Source organism: Lepisma saccharinum, chromosome 29, assembly GCF_977018435.1.
Source record: "Lepisma saccharinum chromosome 29, izLepSacc3.1, whole genome shotgun sequence".
Lineage (NCBI taxonomy): Eukaryota > Metazoa > Arthropoda > Insecta > Zygentoma > Lepismatidae > Lepisma > Lepisma saccharinum.
Window position 1 is genome coordinate 49,628,288 of NC_139257.1, and position 21,353 is coordinate 49,649,640.

The window sequence follows — 21,353 nt, forward strand, 5'->3', positions numbered from 1 at the left end:
AGTGCACGCCATATTGTCTGTTACCCAAGCGAAACAAGGAAGACAAATAATGACTCGTAATATGAAAAGTTGACACTATTTTATGGAAAAAGGCATAACTTCACCTCAAAGAATCTTCCGCAATGCAGAATAGGTAAGTATCAATGCTAAAATTAACGAAATAAACGAGTGAGAGGTGTTCGGGCGATATCGCATAATTACCGATATTTTAAGGAATAACCTGGTCATTTAACATCCCTGAGAAGTTTTAACGAATAATGTGGTCATTCGATACTCGAAAGAAGTTTTAACCAATAAACTGGTCATGTGTCATCGGAAGGTAGTTTTAACCAATAATGTGGCCACTCTACATCCGAAAGACTTTTCGTAAGAATGTGACTGGTGATTCGGTATCCAAAAGAAATTTTAAATAAATAATCAGATGGTTGTTCGCCACCCGAAGGGAACTTATACGCGTATGTCGCTAACTCTATCATCTACTTTCTGGAAGTAATTTTTACATGAACACAGAAGCTATGTGGGTACATGAAACATCCTTCAATGCATTAGCTCCAGCCTCTGATCTCCCGTCTTTCCTAGCCACATAGGAAGACCTTGTGGTGTCCTGTTACTTAGTTTATTGCACGCTTCTAGAAAATGTGACGAAATACAATGACGCAATATTGACGAAAAGAAAGTTGCATTATCACCACATCAACTTTTTATAGCCTTTTGTTTACTGCACCTTCGGGTCAGATGTCAAAGTTAACCAATTTTTTGTTGTTGCGATTTTTGCATGAATGTCCCGACATGATACTAGCACACGGCAGTGTTGGAAACCGTCTAACTTTGAGGGGGCAGAATCAGACTTGGATTATTTACTAAATAACTGTGACGTTAGCGAAATTAAAAATATTACTCTTTATTACTTTACTCCGCGGTGGCTCAGTCGGTAACGCGTCTGACTACCATGCTCAAGGTCCCGGGTTCTATCCCCGGCCGGTTCAAATCCGGGAACTTTTCTAACGTTGGAAGCGGCCCCGGCGCCCTGCCCACCCAGCGTCGAATGACATGGGTACCTGGGGGAAACCCTGGGGGGGTAAAGGCGGTCAGGGTCGTGATGCTGATCACATCACCCCCACTCATGACCGGATCAAGAAAGTGTGGGGCACCCCCTATACGCCTTCATGGCGTGGTGCTAAGCACAAGGGAGAACTTTACCTTTTTTACTTTACTCCTCAGGTTCTCTAACTTGTAAATTTTAATAAGCCCGAAACTGCAAGGGGGGGGGGTGCCCCCGCCAAGTTGCGCCTATGGTAGTGGTTGCATCAGTAGTGAAAGCAAAGACTTGCACGCACCTAATTCCAGTGAACTCAGTTCTACATGTTTTTGAGAATTGAATATGTTGGATCTAAGCAAATTGATTGTAGGGAATTAAACGTGAATTCTTTTAACTTTTGAAAGCGTTCATAACAATGTGAGGTTTCGTTGTCGTTGCTATTTGGTTTGCGTTTACTAAATAATGTTTCAAACAGTTGACGTCGTCAGAAATTTTTGGAGGAGGAGAGTTAGTATTTCTGACAATAATAATTAAAAATGAACCAATTTTTTTTCCAAATGTTTTATTATTATATTATTGGGGATACTTTCATATTTGATCCACTAGATTACTGAATATGCAACTCAACTGTTTTTCATTATGTTTTTTTTTTTACGTTTTATACAGTTCGTGCACTGAAATGCATGTATTAATATCTGCACACCTCCTTCAACAAACAGCTTTAAAAGTTTGGGGGAAAGTTTGCTCATTAAGTTAATGTTTGATTTGATTTAGTTTATTTTACTTCGCGTTTTGTGCCTCTTGGCTAATTTGCGAAGATGGGGTTGAGTGATGAAATGATGAAATTGATGAATGGCCATTCGCAAAGAACCAAGCCCGAGCGAGATTCGAACCCGGGACCCTTGGCGTCGCAGCACGATGTGCTAACCACTCGGGCACAGGAGCCGGCTAAGTTAATGTTGTTCTACCTTTTACATAATCCTCAATTTTTGAAACGTTGAGACCTGTGGAAGCATTAATTGTTATATAACCTGGTTTCTGTACTTTGCACTATTTTTTTTCGATATATCGATTTACTTTGCTGTTGGAATACTGACGAAGTGAACTTTATTTCTTTAATTAACAATAATTTCTGCGTTATTGTAACTTGAAATGAAGGTGCTAATTTTCAGGAGGTTCGACGAACCGATTCGGATCATCCCGACGCCCATTCATCAAACCCGAGCTATGGTTATCATTGACGCACTTGCCTGTTGGCATACAAGTAATTTTATTTCGATCTACAACTACTACTTTTTATTCTTTTTTTTTTTACTCTAACTGTACCGATGTTCCATTGCCTTGACTGGTCTGTTTTGCTGCAAGTGCCAAGCTTTCTGCTAATTTATGTCTGTGGCGAGCTAAGTTCAGTTCCCTCGACCTCTTTAAACTAATTTATTCGGCCCCTTCCTTTGAAGTTGGTAGAGGTTTTCGTTTCAATCAATGACAGCTCATAAACAACTCTGACACGAAATTAAGTGATCGAATTTCTATTTTTGGGTCGCTACTCCTATTTTCGTCAGTATATCGGATGGAGAAATATTTTACTGTGGCTGAACTTCGTGACGCCGATAACAACTTACGATATTCACATATGAACATATATGCACATGTAAAGTATTATATTTCTATTTTTCTGCAGCAAACTTAGGGTTGCCAGACGTCCCGTATATACGGAATTGTCCCCTTTTTTAAAGAAATGTCCCGGTGTCCCGGAAAATGTTCTCGGGACACCCATTTGTCCCGTATTTAGCTAAAGAAGAAACGAATTCAAATTTCAAAATCATTTTATACAACAAGAAATTAATAACAATTTATAACTAACCTAATTGGATACCAATTACCATTAACCACTCAATCCTCATATTAACATTGACGTAGAACTGCTCATTGTCGATTGTCGATATATCGAATAAGAAGCGACTCACGACTTGCAAAGGCAGTTCTGGTTCTAATACAGCTCTCACTTGTTTTTTTTGTTAGTCAACGGAATCGGAATGGAGTGGATAATATTCAGGGCTTAGGTGAAGTAAAAAGTTTTCTTTTATTTCGTCATGCCAAAAAGAAAGTGTTCTTATAGTAGTGACTATTCTAAAGAAAAGTCCTCTTAACGAACGCCAAGTGTTCACTCAAATATTAATATATTTTGTCAAAATGTTAAAAAATTCGGCATTAACAATGCTTTAAACTGCAATTGATTTTGTCATGTTTAAAAATGTTATAAAAATAAATTCAACTATATCCATTACTATATGTTCCGTTTTTATTTTTTATTTTAGAAGTCTGGCAACCCTAAGCAAACCATAATCTTATTCAGTACTGCTGACACGTGCTGAACACTGTTAAATTCGGTACTTGAAAAATAACTGAGCTACATGACAGTAATTAATGACAAAAGTAATTAGTTACAGCATATTTGATACAACAAAAGACACCCGACTTCTGCTTTGCTCGTTGGTGAAAACAAAGTACTTTGTATTATATCACTTTTATATCGTAGCATTGATGCAGTTAGTGGACTTAATTTAGAACACATCGCCTTCACTAAGGGTAATGGACGAGCGATTGCACGAAATACGAGGTTTATTTTTTAATTAGGATCCGTTTTGTGCTCACGTTGGCAACACTGCATGCTTGGCGTTTTGCGCATGTGCGTTAGTTACCGACATGCCTTGCACGTAAACAGACGCCATTTGCACGTTGTGAAATGCTTGGTGTGGTTATGGTGGACAATGGAAGTGGTGCAGGTGATTGAAAATCCCGCGGACTGTGAGATACGATCAGTGATCAGGTTTTTGGCCGCGAAAAATGTGAAAGAGGTATACATTTATTGCCAGTCCCTCTACACCCCCAAAACAAAACAACAATCCAAGGAATTGTGCCACACATCATCCCCCACAAAGGTGAAGATCGCAAGCAACCTCCACCAAGAAACTCATGCTCACCATCTTCTGGGACAGGTTCGGGGTGCTTCTGATTGAGTTTCTGCCGAATAGACAAACAGTTAATGCAGACGTGTATTGCAACACTCTCAATAAACTTCGTCGAGCAATACAGAATAAACGACGAGGAATGCTGTCTTCCGGTATCACGTTGCTGCATGACAATGCACGGCCACACACTGCAGTTGCCACACAGTCGCTCATTGACTCATTTGAATGGGAGCGGATGGACCACCCTCCGTACAGTCCGGATCTCACCCCCTAGCGGTTATCACCTATTCCCCCACTTGAAGACTTTCCTCACTGGGGAGCGATTCAACAGCACCAATGAAGCCAAACACACCGTGGCAGATTGGCTGTCTGACCTGGCAGCAGATTTCTTTGATGAGGGTCTACAAAAGCTCATCTACCGCTACGACAAGTGTCTCAACAACTATGGGAACTACGTTGAGAAGTAGCTGAATGTATATGAACAGCCACAGAGGTAATTAAATTTCTTCCTTTGCATGTTTACGTTTTATTTCAAAATGGCCCGTAACTAAATAATAAACCTCGTATTATAACATGCGACTTCAACGCGATTGAATAATATCGATTTTAAAATCGTATCTTGTGGAAACACCCCATAAAGTAACGTGCTGTAGCTTTTCTGTGTCAAGCGAGTGCACGTTCAAAGTTGGTAACGTTCACAGGTGTAGGAATGAAATCACGGGGCGTTTTCCATATTTACATCTTACACTCGCTAACGCTGTGTTGGTTTTTGCCCAGGTGTTGCGAAGGATCCCATAAGTGCAGTGCAAACGCACGTTTTCCATATCAGCTTGGAATGCCGAGCCAAAGTTCTGTGGAACGTGAAAGCCTTTTATTTCCATGGGTAGATAAAAGTCGCAGTTCGGCACGATGTTTGTATTTCGAAACCAGCGACATCTCTTGGAGAGGACGAGAAGGGTTCAAAATTCTGAGAGCTTCAGGATATTTCATACTTGACAAGTAACCACACCAAATTGTGTGAATGGTTTCTGCAAACAATAAAAAAGGAAATAAAATAGATAGACGTGTCTGGATGCAAGTTATTGATATTTTCTGCAATCTTTACAAATATATTAATCTCTTTCCAGTGATCCCTTCCCTGCCCACTTGGGGTTTACAAAGATATTAATCTCGTTCCAGGGACACTTTCCCTGCTCACTTGGGGTTTACAAAGATATTAATTTCTTTTCAATAACCTCTTCCTTGCCCACCTTGGGTTTACAAAGATATTAATCTCGTTCCAGGGACCCTTTCCTTGACCCCCTGGGGTTTACAAATATATTAATCTCTTTCCAGTGAACCCTTTCTTGCCCACCTAGGGTTTACAAAGATATTAATCTCATTCCTTGCCCACGTGAGGTTTACAAATATATTAATCTCGTTCCAGGGACCCCTTCCCTGCCCACTTGGGGTTTACAAAGATAATTTCTTTTCAGTGACCCCTTCTCTGCCCACAGCGGTTTAATCTCGTGCCTGGGACTCCATTCCCTTCTCTCCCAGAGAAATCGAAAAATAATATTGACGGTAATCGGGTTATATCCTACCTACACTTTGGTGAGTACAATGGAAATAATAAGACAGAACTAACTCTTTCACGAACCTAACGTTGTAAGAAATCTGTGATCAATTTGTTTTTCAAGGTCCGTGTGGTGAATTTTATATGGCGAATATGAAGATGTAATTTTTACATAAGGTTTACTTGTCATTTTTCTTCTCCATCATTTAAAAAATGTTGTTACAACAAAACAAACAACTTCCGAATTTTTGCCACCACTGATTTTTGACGACTATGAGGATTGAGTGAGGTCATCACCACGGTATTTGAAATTGCCGTATGGTAGGGGGGAGATGTGATTTTGACATGTATAATTTTAATGTTACTCAAAGTTATTCAAAGAGTGCATGTGTGTTTGAAATGACATAATTTTCTGGTTAATCCGAAACTTACCTACTTGGAAAGGGAATGTTGTAATCGTTATTCCTGAGAGCATGCCGAGGTTCCGAATATGTAATTTTTTGAAGTCACATCAAGTTCTGTATTCCATTCTATTCCATTATCTTGTCGGTGTATCTGTAAACCGAAGTTCGTTTCCTTGTCTTCTGGTTGGAGTTTTCGCCTTAGTTTCATGTCTTGGGTTGTATATATTGGCCCTTTCTTTCGCAATGCTATTGTCAAACAGTACTAGAGCATATGGTTGTCAGTATATCTTTATACATTAAATTTAATAATAAACATACATTTGATATATAAACATACATTTCGCTTGGAGACGTTCTACAATGAATGTAACAATCGAATATTCGCTTGTTAAAGTAATTGTAGAACGTGTCAAAGAGAAATGTATGTTTATATAAATGAAATATGAGTAAAAGTAAGTATATTTGATGCATTCATTTTGTGCGATTTGAATTTTCCTGCTGATTTTTTTCGCAGTTTACTGAATCTTACTCATAAAGTGCTGAACTCCAAAGAACTGTTTTATCTTTTCGAAAGATTGGCAATGAAACCCAACTCACACTCAATCAACAAGAGAATGAACTTGCTTTCATTGCCGGATCCATATAGAACAGCGGTCTACAATAATCGCGCATAGTATTGCCGTCCAGGAAATACGTAGAATGCACTGCCAACTTCGTTGAACTCTGTCAATGCTCGAACCACTTTTAAAAGAAACCTCTAGCATTGCCTGTTGGAACAGCAAAGGAATCGCAACTAGTCAAGATAGAGGTCCCGGGTTCGAATCCCAGACTGGGCATGGCTCGCGATTAGCCAATAGTGGCAGAAATTCCAAGTAACATAAACGAAATCAATCAAAAAACCAGTCAAGGGACTGGAAACGGAAAATTTTGTCTTGGTTATTATTATTATTATTATTTTTCTCTCTGAACTATTACCACCATCATCATTATAATTATCAAGTTAACTATTAATTCACATTGTATTTTCTCTATAAAATAATGTCACTATTAGTATTACATGTAACTTTCTTTGTCTCTTTTTATTATTAATTCTGTAACCGTAAGTACTATCATTCCTCTCCTCATGCAGTTTTTTTATTCTATTTGTCACTTTCTTACAGATAAGGGTTGGTTGTAAGAGCTGCCCAAGAGGCCGAAACAAGTTTGCTTTAATATTGACGCTGATTATTATTATTGTTATTATTATTATTATTATAGGCTATTGTAAATCCATTTGGTGCAGTGGGATCCATGAGCATTACCGTGCAAATTGTCCATCACCATGTTTGTGCACTTTATTTTACCCAATAAGAGCTTCAAGAATTAAAAGAAAACTCAAAACAAGCTGTTGACAACTTCTACACCAGCATACATAAAAATACATTGCTTAAAAACACAGAATGTAAGAGAAAAATTAATGAAAATAGTCATGGATCCCACTGTACGTATAGATAGGTTTGTAACGTATATAGACCTACGTTAATTCAGTTTTTTGAAAAATGTACATTTGTGTATTCACGAAGAACACAATGTATAGAACAGTTTTCCCGCGATTTGAATGGCAAGTTCCATTACAACTCTTGCCGTTACGGACCCTGTTTCCGTTCGTGCACGCGAGGGGCGTTGCTGTCGTTAGCATGCAAGGGAACGAAGCGTCGCAGCTGCAGGTTATAAGTACAGATGGCCTCGCATGCGCTATCTAGCAACAAAACTCGAAATTAAAATGAATACACAGCAAGCGGAAAATAGTAACAAGCAAAGGTAATAGCAGGCAAATTTCATTGCTAAAACTACAGGGATCCAGGATCGAATCCCGGCCTGGGCATGGACGTTCTTTGTAAGTGTCCCTTCATCAATTTAATTGTATCATCACTCATCCTTATCTTCGCGATTAGCCAAAAGTGGCAGAAAAACGAAGTAAAATAAACCAAATTAATCAATCAATCGTATCATGACGCCGAAACTGTTATTAAATTCCATATTGGCAATAGTTTTGCAACATTATAAAGATTAAGGATTAATAAGTGTGATATCATCACAGAGAAAAGTTCACCTTTGCGATCATTAGCCCTAGAAGCGCCATACTTAGGAACGTGATCAGTTCTTGGAATCGTAAACAGGCTTTAAAACGAGCTTCTTGATAAACTTTTGAAGATAGATTATTTATTAATGCGACCTTTCAATCTTACTGTCACCTCGCCAGCTGCAGATACATTGGTTCCAGACAAGATTATTTATTTCGAAGACTGTTTGGAATCGTTAACTGGTGTTAATAATTCTCTATTATGCACAGAGCTCATTAACAATAAAGAACATTTTCTTACGAAAAGTTTATTCTCGTTTTGAATTGTCGTTGCTGGTCCTGTGGAGACATTTCACTTACTTTATAGTTTTACGTTAAATTTATTAGATATTCATATATATCCATAAGTTACCTAAAAAGAAGTCTCATCCTTTGGCCCCATTAAAAGCTAAACTGATTTGTTACTAATTTTAAGTAACAAAAGTGAACTATGAATGAATAAGTGCTTAATGTTCCATAATGACAAATGTGTGTTCTGTGTCAGTATATTAGTATTGATTTTGATCATAGTTAATTACATGGTTTGGGCACATAATCATTGATTGATTTTTTTTATTATGACCACATCAGCAGGCTCTTATTGTCCTTAACACAATACGAGAATAAGACCCATAACTAAAACCAAATGAAGAAAATTATAATTAGGGTCATTCCATGTCAATTCATCTAGAATTTTGTAAAAATATCACCCACCATCCCCGATTCTGATGAAATTCGGTATAGGCCTACTTATAGAACTTTTCATGCTGACTACAAAAGTGACATTTTTCTTTTAGATTGGTCAAAGGGTTGTTACGTGCCTAAACGGCAGAACCTAATGATAAACATAGGGGGAAACAGTTCACGAAAACAACGATAGATGGCAGCGCGAGTGGAAAAACGGAATGTGAATTACTAATGAACTAGGAGGAACCAGAAAGTGATTAAAATTAGACAAAAGAAATAAAAGATAATGAGTAAAGATTAAATCGGTGTAAATATAGAATAAGAAACATAAAGGAATAAAGGAAGTGCAATGATAGACATAATTCTCATACGCTGTACATATAGGAGATTAAAGAAGTCAAGCAGCCGATTCAAATCTGCGTCTTTTCTGTGTGGCGAGAAGGAAACTTCTCGTTAGATTTTTGGTTGTTCCACTTGGTGGCGCTATACCAATATTTGTCGCCCCAAAGCACCACGGTTGCTCTATTTGCATTAGTCGCACTGGACTCGGTTGTCCCTTCGGTTGTTATCTTGGTGGCGCTATATCAATATTTTTCGCCCCAAAGTACATTGAATCTTGATAGTTATATTTGGGCTTCATGCCAAAGTAGGAGAAGTTAATCCTTTCAAAAGAAGAATAAGTTAATCTGTCTTCATAAGAAAAGGAAAGAAGGAGTTAACCTTTCTACAAAAGAAAAGGGAAGAAGAAGTTGATCTTTCCCTAGAAGAAGGAAGAAGAAGTTAATCTTTCTTAGAAGAAGAAGTTAATTCGTTCCTAGAAGAAAGAAGAAGTTAATCTTCCTAAGAAAAGGGAAGATGAACTTAACCTTTTCATTCATAGAAGAATAGAAGAAATTACCTTTCAGAATATATATATTATTTATATATATATATATATATATATATATATATATATATATATTCTCATCTTTATATCCATTGGCATATATCTCTGCTGCATGATTTACATTCTTAAAGAAAGAACTCATAATCCTGTAGATATTAGCCGTGGTATACAGAGAGCACCCAAAGGGGAGGTAGCAGGATTCAGAAGTTACGCGCTTTTAAAAAATCTCCGTGTGCGCCACATGCGGCTTCACACACATTAGGTTATAAATGATTGTATCTTCCCTCAGGTTTAACGTAGAACCTTCAAGTTTGTTTTCTTTTGTTCAGAATAGTGTAAGCTTTCATTTAAATAAGGTTTCGGATGAGTGTATCGATAACCATGTATATTTATGTATAGTTTTATATATATTTTTAAGGAAAACAAATTACTAATTTCAGCATAAAATTTCATGCAATGCCTCCCCTTCAATCCCCCCCCCCAAATATTATATATAGGTAGCTCAGAGTATGTACTAATGCCTGATGAAAAAATCAGGATGGGCGGTTCAGAGACAGGGCTCTCAAAAATTGTATTTTCTATTGCAAAGCTTGGGAGGAAATAAATGAAAACATGCCGTTGCAGTTTTTTCCCTAAAGAGGCAGGCTGGTTTAATAACAACACCGGATAATGATAATAATAATAACAACAACAATTTCATTGAGGCTATTTTCAGTCTTCACTGAAAATGGACATACTGAATCAAACAGCAACAATCAATTATGTTTTTCTTACCTTTATGATTACGGACATTAATTATTTCTCAAACTATTTTCATCTTTGCACTTAATCGACTTGCACCTGTTCCAAATTACATACATAATGCATTGTTTTCGAGAAAAATGTTATATTCATAAAGAACAATTTAAAACTTACTTTCATGGCAATAAAATCATCTTTCCGAAAGATTATTTCGGAAAATAGAGTGAACAGACTCGTACATTCTTCCTAATTTGCTTTCCGCATTTCAGTTATGCCAATCTTGTCAATCAGTTCTGTTTTCCCTGATTTATTTAAACATTTCATTTTGTTGATTCCACGGGGTGGAAAACACATGTAAGCTTTTCACTTATCCTGAACCACAAAACGATTTAGAGCAAAAACTGAACAGTATACGCTACTTTTTCGCATGTTCACCATGATTTGAACGGCTTCAACACGGCGAAGCGCAGCGAGGTGTCCTACGTGGAGTGGTTCCTGAAAATCTCACCAGATGGCATATCGGATAATTTTAATCGCGAATACTATTTAATTATAGAAGTGTTTTAAAAACTTGTAAGAATCATAGGCGTATGTGTTAAAGGTTTAAATATATATATATATATATATATATATATATATATATATATATATATATATATATATATATATATAACATTTTTGTTTTAAACATATCAATGTTGCCTGTGGAATATCAATCGAAATTAGACTGACAGCTGTTTCTCCTGTCTTGCAGGTGGACTACCTGGATATCCACGCCATTACTCGCAACTTCAGTGATGTAATTCTGACGATGAAACGTCACTTCCTCTCGTCCACTTCCAAATCCAAGTACTTCGATGATCTCTTCCATATCGGCCCGCTGTACCATCGAATGCTGCCCTTCTCGAAGCTAATCGTCATCGACGCAGACTTGAAATTCCGCACGGACATTGGCGACCTCTTCAGGCAGTTCCAAGCTTTCAACGATAGTCACCTGATGGCGCTGGCTCCCGATCTCTCGCCGATGTACAGAAACTCCTTCCTTTCCTACCGTTCCAGGCACCCCGGCACGCCAGTTGGTGAACCCTGGCCCGGATTGCAGGTAATGTAGAGTCAAAGGTAATGGTAGGCAAATTGTCCACACCTATTTTCACTACTTCTTTATTCTACATCCTGTGTTGTTTTAAGGAATGAAACTATGTTGGTTCGAAGCAGACATTGTTCTCTGCTTATTGGCATCTTTATTTCAATGCATTGTCATCACATTGTGTAATTCAGAACGAATGAAAATGGCGTTGGACAATTCGCCTACTGTTTATTTTGCCGTTGGGTGTACATACAGTTTTTCAAACTTGTGTAAATTTAGTAATTGTAGGGAGATCTGAATGTTCTGGGTTCGAGTCTCTGCCAGGTGATTGTTTCTGTCCTTAAGGGTTGTTAAAGTTTCAGGAATTTGAAATAAATTCAATTCCGGTCCAGTAGAGAAAATCAGCAAGAAGTGTAAATGGGTTTTGGACCGTAAAAATACCTTTTTATCTAAAGTATTTTATGTTGGTCCAGGAACCTTTTTTCCAGATCAATGTAAATACGGTTCAGAAATATTTTTTTCCGGAACAGTCTAAATAGGGTCCAAGTTCCGTATTGAAATGAAAAAGTATGCAACTTGGACCGAATTTAAATTGTGCGAGAAAAAAAGATCCGGTCCTGTTACGGAACCCATTAGAATGTATGGGTTATTGGACCTTTGACAACCCAGCTCTCCTCTCCCATCATCAATTGATTTGGTGTAGTTTATTGCAGTTTTATTCAACTTGGCTAATCGCGAGGATGAGTGATGAAATTCATGAAGGGACACTCACAGAGAACACCCATGTCAAGGCCAGGATTCAAACCCGGCCTCTCCTATCTTCAAGTTCATATAATCATCCGTTATTCTCATGATTAAGATTAGCAAAAATTGGCAGAGAAGTGATTACAAGTAACAAAATACCACACACACACACACACTTTGACAAAAACAGCAGATAGTATACTTTAAGCTGAACAGGTTTTCTTTGTACCGTTTTGCTTGTTTCGATGCCATGAGCCTTGAAAAACTGCACTTTGATCCTGCATACATGCAACCACGCTTAAGGAATTCATGGAGAATTCTGTAGGAGAATTGCCAATAGTCACACCACCTACACTATGGAATCAGTATAATGTAATTAGAGACTGCGATAAAATATTTAATATTGTGTAGGCATCTGTGTAGTCTGAGGTATTTCTCTTCATCCTAACAAATGTTGTGGAATAAATGCTAGGTTCACTCCAATGAACATAGAAACGAATTGTGTTTTTAATCATTTTGGATTTGTGGCTACTCCTGTAAACACTGGAACAGAACTGTGATAGGTCGTATAACACATTGCCAAAATGGGCCCCGAAGTCCCCAGACATGGCACCATGTGGAGTTTTATCAAGGACAGAATTTTTGTCCCATCGTTACCTCAACATCTGATGGACATGAGAAAACAGATCATTGGACATTGCTGACATTGCAGGAGACATGCTTTTTCGTGCTGGGGCTGAATTGAATTATCGACTTGACGTCTGTCATGTCACGGAGGGAGCACATATTGAGTCTTTGTAAACTTGTAAAGTATGTTGACAAAACTTGAAGAGATTATTTTTCTTTTGTTGTAGAAAGCATGCTCATAACACATCATGGGGCCAAGAATAACTATTTTGAAAGAGGTACACTCTTTTCTAAACACCCTGTGCATATAAATCACTTTGACTCTATGTACTACTTATCAGTCCATGCAGATGAGATTGATGTTAGCTCATAAATGCTCAAAAAAATTTTCGGAACCCTCACCAGGACACCCAAGATACATTTAGGCTGTGGCACAACTATTGAGAGGGTGCATGAGGGCCTTGCCCCCCCCCCCTTTAAACATGTTCGAAATCCAATAATAGGGGAGCAAGAATGGGACACTAAAGAAAGAAGCAAGGTTAACAAAATCTAAGAAAATTATGACAAAATATGATATTCAACATGATATTACACAGCCGAGTTCTAAAAAGATTTCCAAGCTTTCAAGAGCTAACATCACTGTCATCTTCAGGGTAGGACCTCAATCAATAGTCTGAGAGAGTCCATTCATCATGAAGAAAGCTTCAAGACTGGTTATCAAGAGGTTTGCTTGCACCTTTCAGTAATGAAACCTGCAACAATGATATTTTGGAGCCATTGAAAATACTAAGAGCAACCTAACCTAACCTAATGGTGACAATAATATTACTTTGCAATTTCCAATATTGAGATACAGGTAATTAGTAGAGTGCTCGAAGTGGAAATTGTTAACTGGGAGGATGCTTTGCATAATTGCCCAGCACCCTCTCCACTTTGAGCACTGATGTAATAGAAACTAAACATTTGAAATTACAGAACACTTTGAACTAACATTGCATTCCTTTTTTTCAGGGTTTGAACTCTGGGGTAGTGTTATTCCACCTAGAGCACATGCGTAGATCTATGGCCTATAACAGTCTACTAGAAGAGGCTCAGCTTCATGATTTGTGTGAGAAGTACGAGTTTGTCGGAAGCCTAGGAGATCAGGACTTCTTTACTTTAATGTCCATGGAGCACCCAGATTGGGTGTACCCCTTGGACTGCAGCTGGAACGTGCAGTTGGACCTTCAATACAGCAGTTTACCGTTATTCAGTATATACCACAATTGTTCCTCAGAAGCAAAAATACATCATGGTAATGCAGGCTATCCTATTCCTCCTGATTGACCATGAAGTTTGTAGTAAATGGAGTAAAAAAAATCGTGTGCTATGGCTCTGCGACAGTTGCCATGTTTCCTCTCGTCTCCAAAGAAGTGAGTTTTAAAGGGAGGAAGCTGAGGGGTTTCTTTTTTTTTTTAAGTCCAGCTATTTGAAATTATGAAAAAGGAATTGATGTTATTTTGCCACATTCCTTGTTGTTTTAATATGCTGAGAAGAAATAAAACATCTGTATAGTGGTCCTTTTGTTAATCTAATTGTAAATGTTTAATTTCATAGCTTGTGTTCAATAGCTCATTTTTTACTTTCAAGTCATCATTTTTAAGTACCCATTCTGTGATTTAAGAGAGAAGTGTAAAAATGGTATATATTCTTGAAGGAATATACATGTATGTGTGTGAGAGAGAGAGCTGTTAGTAATGTATGTGTACGTTCTTGTTAAACAAATATAACTTTTGAGTTATTCTGGAATTCTACTTTCATTCTGTGATTTATGTTTTTTCCAACAGTTTGTAAACAATCACTTGTACTGCAGAATTCTAATGTGCCTGTTCTCAATATCCATAATAATTATATCATGATTAAAAATGACATACAAGTAGTATACCTCATAGTTTATAATGACACTTCCTATATTTTCAAAGAAACTGAGAAAATTAAAATTGTATTATGTTCCTTAAAGTTATTTTTATACAAGCATGGATATGTAAAAAATGTACATTGGTGATAATTTTTGTCTACACTAGGAAATAAAAAAGTGCCTTCAAAAAGTTCTTGAAAATCCTAACACAACATTGAGGCCACAATTTGCCACAAGTTGCATATACTTCTTGCCCCATTTTTTTAATATATGTTCTCCATTGTTGTAATGTAATTATTGTTATTGTTATTTGTAACATAATAAGGCCAGTTGGTGAGGTGAAAATATAGAAATATGCAAGCTTTACGGCAGATGATATAATTTTAACATTATGGCTTAGTATCAATTATGTTAAAGACTGTACTTGTTTGAGTACCCTGTCCACTTTTTGTAACTAAAAATGTTGTAGAAAAGAGTTCATGGCTTGCATGAGAATAGAGAATTAAACTGACATTTTTGGAAGTAACATTTTTATCTTCTATTAAGATCAGGATGCCACTTGTCACTAGCAAACAAAAAGAGTGAAAGAAATGTTATTGCAGGAATTGGTGGTCATGAAATGTGATGATAAAACTTCTGCCATGAGATTGCAACACTGGTGGTGATAGGATCACAAGAAAAAATCCCGATTTTCTTCCTTCAAAATCCAGGTGTGAGGTACTTGAGTAAATATTCTATATACATAATATGACGAAGAGCAGTGGCGGCTGCTTAATACGTGCTATAGCACGTTGCTCAATTCACTAAAAAGAGGAAAGAAAGGGACACATTTTATAGATTGAAGGAGTTTAATGAAACACTGAATTGAAATTAAACTTCTCACGTTAATTCGCTCAAAAATTTGCAGCGCGCTATGTATTTTCCGCACGCTGTTCAGCTACAACGGATACCATGCTATTGGCTTCTTAGCACGTTTTCGCCACCTCGCAGCACACCAAATCTGGCTGCATGGCCCTCGGTTCTGCGGGGGAGGTAGGGTCAGAGCCAATCAGCTCGGAAAATCCATCTGCTAGCGTGCTACACAGATTCACAGCACGGTAAGTGTTGTCATCTCAGTATAAGAAGAAAGTTTGCGGATAGCTTTACAGAATTGGACGCAATTTTTTTTTTCGCGTGGTTCATGGTCATGCGCGTGGCATATGGAGCAGTAATTGTAAAGGATCAGTTGTGCTCTGTTGTTCCAAGCAGTGGCGTACGAGAGGTTGGGTTTAGGAAATTGATGGGGGCTACATCCCATTTCTAAATTTTGAGTTTTGGATAAAAGCAGCAAAGAACTCGGGAACAAAAAACAGTGTTAAATGCAAACACCCATTAAAATAATCTCCGTTTACCATTTTTGTCTTTGAATAACTTTTAAAATGAAGGTGTAAATCGGTGATTGCAAAATATTTTATAGTTTATTCCGGCCATACGTAGAAAGCAGCTATGTGATACAGACCTTTACAATTCCATACCGCTCTGGAGAGAACCCTGCGTATGCTAGCAGTTCCAAGTGAGTGTGTGTAAGGGGGCTGGGGTAATTTTAATGCAAGAAACAACATTACCTGTAGCATGCATCTGTGAAAAGTCACGAGCCGCCGCTGATGAAGAGCATTGTTACTTTAGAATCTTGAAAAAATAAGTTGACTTTTTCCGATGCAAGCAATCTATTACAACAATGAAACTGAAGATTTTCTTTAATTGAATGAGAACTAAGTCCAATTTTCATCAGATCTTTTTTCATGCAGGAAGCAACAATTTAAGAATTGTGCACATTGTTCCATTTTTTTTTGCATCATCTATTTATTAGCAATGCATTATGCTGTTTGGAGAAAGTATACTTTGTCGTAAGGCTAAAATTACGTTTACATATACAATAATTCTCTCCTTCCGTTCTTTTCATGTTCAGTGCATAAGCAAGACACCAAATTCGTATGGCAAATCTCTTACTGATCCACCAAAGTTCATGGGTTTCTATCAATCTTCTGTGAATATGAATCAAAGTTTCTTAGTCATGTTACACAAAATAAGCCTCATTATTGAAACACTGATTTCTTAGCATTTTGTTTGATGTTCCCTTTGTGCATGATAATGCATCTAATATAATTTTGAAGTGTTGATACATATTTTGATCTCTCTGTCTTGCAAAGAATTTTATTGCTTTCAAAATTTTAAAATTCATACTACAGAAAAATTCTCGATTTATTTTGTATGTGGTGTCCTTGATTCTACATGATGTGGTTGTCCTTGCAATTGCATTGGAATTTTTAATGAAATTACTATGTATATATCGGTCATATTTTCAATGCAGAATACTTGTTCCCTTTTCGTTAATTTAATTCCTCCTCTTGTGTTTATAAATCAAAGATCAGTTAAATAAAGTGAACTGTGTATTTCTTAGATAATGAAGTCAAATTTGTTTGGAAATATTGTTAATGATAAAACATTTACAGTGGCGGCGATTGGGTCGTAAAACGGAGGGGGGGGCAAAGATAGTACATTTCCCTTTGTAGATTAGATTTAGCATGATGCGGGGGCAAATTTGCAAAACTGGGGGGGGGGCAAATGTCACCCCCTGCTTCCCCTAATCACCACCACTGAACATTTAAAATGCAAATATTTTTTGGCTACCAAAGGGCTTATGACATCTAATATTAGGAAACTTTATTAATCTATTATAAATATATTAGAAGCCATTTTATTCCATAGTTAACAGACTAACAATTTAGAAGCAGTTTTATTTATATTTTATTTCTTTGTCTATGATTCATGAAACATATAATGAAGAAAATATATCCCAATATATTTACAAGTAGTAGTCTTGCTTAGCAAAATTTCTTCAAATAAATTCTGCCAGAACTATATGAAAACAGAGTGACATGAGAACAGACTGACACAATTGGCAACCTATGAATTTGGATTTTCTGAATCAAAGTTAGTGTGATAGTACTTGATGGGGTAATTTTTTACCCCATTTTTCTGGAATTGCTCTTTGTTTTACAGTAACTGATTTCTGATTTGTATTTTATAGCTGAGTACTTATAATTATTTTCAATATTTGTTTCTTAAGTTTTATGTGTAAATGGAAGTTATATACTGATGTACTGTAATTTTGCATGTAAAATGAAAATAACCAGAATTAATAATGCAAATACCCATTTACATTAGAATACAATTTAGAATAAGAGTGGTATGGTGAAGCTTAATTCTTCTCATGTTGGTTAAAATTGTTAATGTCAAATTAAAATTAATATTTCGATTAATCATACAGAATGTAGAGACTCAAATTCTGATGTTTAGTTCTAGATGGTATACAACTTTTGTTAAAAATAAAAAAAAAATCTTCATTTTCTTATACTATGCCATGGTTTTGAATTTCGAAAAGGAAAATCTGAAATAATACTTTCTCATTTTTTTGGGAATATTTTTCTGTAGGTTACTTGCATTGGTATCCAAATTTTTGTAATAGAATTCAAATGTACTCACAAAGCTGTTATCATGTTATTGTTTTTTGTACATGTGTTGATCATGTAAACAACGCAAAAATTCTCCTGAAGGATCAGTGTGTATTTTATGGATGGGATTTTTCAGCATATTGCGTAGCGCAGCTTGTTTTTAAAGAGGAAGGATGAGTTTCTAAGTTGGGAGGGAGGGAGGGGGCGAGAGTTTAGTCAATCCATCATATGTATACACTAAGTACATGCATTAGAAAAGGAAAGAAGGGACTTATACATTTCGAAATAGTTACTTATGTTATCCATCCCTGAGTAATCTAGAATTTGTACTTTTACTTTATGGTTATTTTTGGTGAATCAGGGGAAATTAGCATTATTATAAAATTATTCACAAACATTTTCTGAAAGTGCAATCTCTACTGGCAGAAAACTGTACTACATATTAAACTTTTAGCATCATTTGTGTGGCCTTCCAAAATACATTGGAGTTTCTACAATTTTGTGTAACCATAATTCTATACCATAATAAATTTCTCATGGCTGTACAAGGTTGTGTCTCAGAAGTGTGATGATAACTTGAGATTTTTAATGAGGAAGTAATAGGCTCTAGTGTGGTAGTGTTGTGTGGTAGCCTATTACCTATGTAGTAACAACAGAATATGGTAACAGTTCGTTATATCGGAGACACATTAAAATCTGATATTTTGTGTTTTGCATGGTTCGAACTTACCAATTGTGTATTGTGGAACATAGTTCAAGGTGCCATTATGCTTTTTACATGAAAACAAACACAATTTTTTACGTACAGAGTGATTTTTTTGGTTCCTTTCTTTGCTTCTGTAACATACAATATGGCGTGCACATTTTGACTCATGTTGTGGGTTTGCAGTGTTTCCAGCCTTCTTCACCGAAAAGTACCTACTATCGTGTTCGTTACGTGTGAAAATTTTACATTATGCACGGTAGCTGACGGATAGCCCCATGAACCATTTCCGATAAGGTTAGGTTTGGTTAGGTTAGGCAAGCATAGTGAAAAAAAAGGGGTTGGAAACACTGACAGGGGCTTACGTCATCAAACGTACGCAGCATGCAGTTCACGTAGTGAAAGCAATGGTAATTGTGCATCGGTGAGATATTTCTCTTGAAAAATACATGATTTCCCGGTCAAATATATTCCGAAGGAAAATACCTTGGAAAGCTTGGAGAAACTCATTTCCGTAAGTAGTTTCTTCTGTAAAAATGAAGAAATGTGTCTCCAATATAACAAACTGTTACCCAGAATATTGGGTGTTTCAGAAATAATTGAGGGGTTACAAAAAAATTATTGCTATTAAAATATTGAACTTGCAATAATGAAGGAAGGAGGAACACAAGGTTTCTTTTTTACACCTACAAATGTTCAATGTGTGCACCACAAGTAACACGTAGGGTGACCATGTGTCCCATTTTGACCGGCACAGTCCCGTTTCTAAGACATGTCCTGGTCGTCCCGTTGATGTTATTAAAAAAAACACCATTTGTCCCGTTTTATAAAAGTCTAGGAGTTAGCTTGAAAATGGAGTCTAAATTTGAGACACTCCATACTAAGAACAAACTGTTTATGCAATTGTTAAACTAGCATTGTGGTAAAACAGCTCAACTGCGTTTCAAACACTTCATAACAATAAAAATGTTTCGTTGTTGTCGAGAACATTCTAGCATCGCAGATTGGTTTGTTTTGTGTGTGTTCCTTATTTGTAGATCAGTGAAGAAGCATTGTGATGAAGCGTACATGTAGTTTCAATAGACATGTAAAAACAATTCAAAATCCTGCATCTTCACCCAAACTCAAATGGCAAATCTCTCGTATGTCAGATATGTGGGGTACATTTTCGGACAGTTATATGAACGACTTGTCAAGAATAATGCTGTTCTCAAGAATGACACGTTCTTTTAGTCGAAAGAACATGATTTAACTAAAAGAGCAAATAATCAGTTCACATGAAAGACTCGAAAGCATACACGTGATGTCTCTCAGGGTATGGGGTAATATCTCTCTGTTAGTTCGTCAAATAAAAATCAAAGATAAGTTTGCACTAAGAAAAAGGAAGTCTATTTTACTTCTTTGCAAACTAAATACTTATATGCCTAACATACCGTGCGTCCATTTCGATCTGCAGCCGAGAGATCGGGAGAAGCGTGGCGGGCGGTGCTGACGGAGATGCCGACATTTGCGGCCTGAAATGCCCGCTTATTTTTATGGACATATGCAGACATTTATATAAATATTGCAAAACGAGCACTAACCTGTGTTATAAGAGTATGGTTTTAATTTTAGTAGCTTAGTGACTGTATGTGCCGATGATTTTGACACGCCCACCTCTTGTGAAACACGGCGTAGAGGTTTGTTTGGAGAACGTTCTAACGCTGCACCAATATCATCGAGTTTTGCTTCGGTTAGAATCCGTCATTTTTGCTTAGGTGTTTTAAAATTTAACGATACAGTTTCTCGTAATTTAAGGACAAGATGTCTAACCGTATCTCTGTGTGGAGTTGAAACGCATGGGAATTTCTGTACAAATTACCTACACACGTCTCGACACGAGTTTGTTTTCACGTACGTGTCATACATAAAAAATCTTTGTTCTAACGTGAATCTTGCGGCTGGCATTCCAATCGTCTCACTGACACGTCACACATACACACTACAATAACACAAACAAGTAACTGCAAGTAACCAAGAATAACACACTTGCGCACAGTACGAAATTAACACGCTCTTGGTTTACATTGCTCGCCACTATATTTACAACTCTGTCTTCATCTAGTCGCGAAGGAACAAAAAACTCGAGCTCGGATATTTCGGATTGCAAGGAAGCTCACGAAAACCATTCATTTTTATCGGTTTCGTCTGCAGTGTAATCCTGATACAGTGTTGCACATTCGAAACCTCCAAACGATTCCCATGGCCACAAAACTCTTTCAAGGATATAAACTTAAACAGGACGTTACTGGTCAAAACTATGATTAAAATGCTTTATTATCTGTGGCTCTTAACATCGTTTCTATAGCGTATTTATTTGTGTATATAAGAGCAGAACTTGGATGAATTACAGAAGAACTTTTGCGTGTTATAACAC

At 36.9% G+C, this 21,353-nt stretch overlaps 1 protein-coding gene across 1 annotated transcript in view; it reads left to right on the forward strand.

The window, feature by feature from the left end:
* The window catches only part of LOC145981565 (xyloside xylosyltransferase 1-like), a 177,005-nt gene extending 158,576 nt beyond the window's left edge, over positions 1-18,429 (forward strand). Inside the window, exons 2-3 of the mRNA XM_083114910.1 lie at positions 11,140-11,487; positions 13,855-18,429. Coding sequence (XP_082971036.1) covers positions 11,140-11,487; positions 13,855-14,169 — 663 coding nt within the window. The 3' untranslated portion in view covers positions 14,170-18,429. The remainder of the gene's footprint in view (positions 1-11,139; positions 11,488-13,854) is intronic.
* The last annotated feature ends 2,924 nt before the right edge of the window (positions 18,430-21,353 follow it).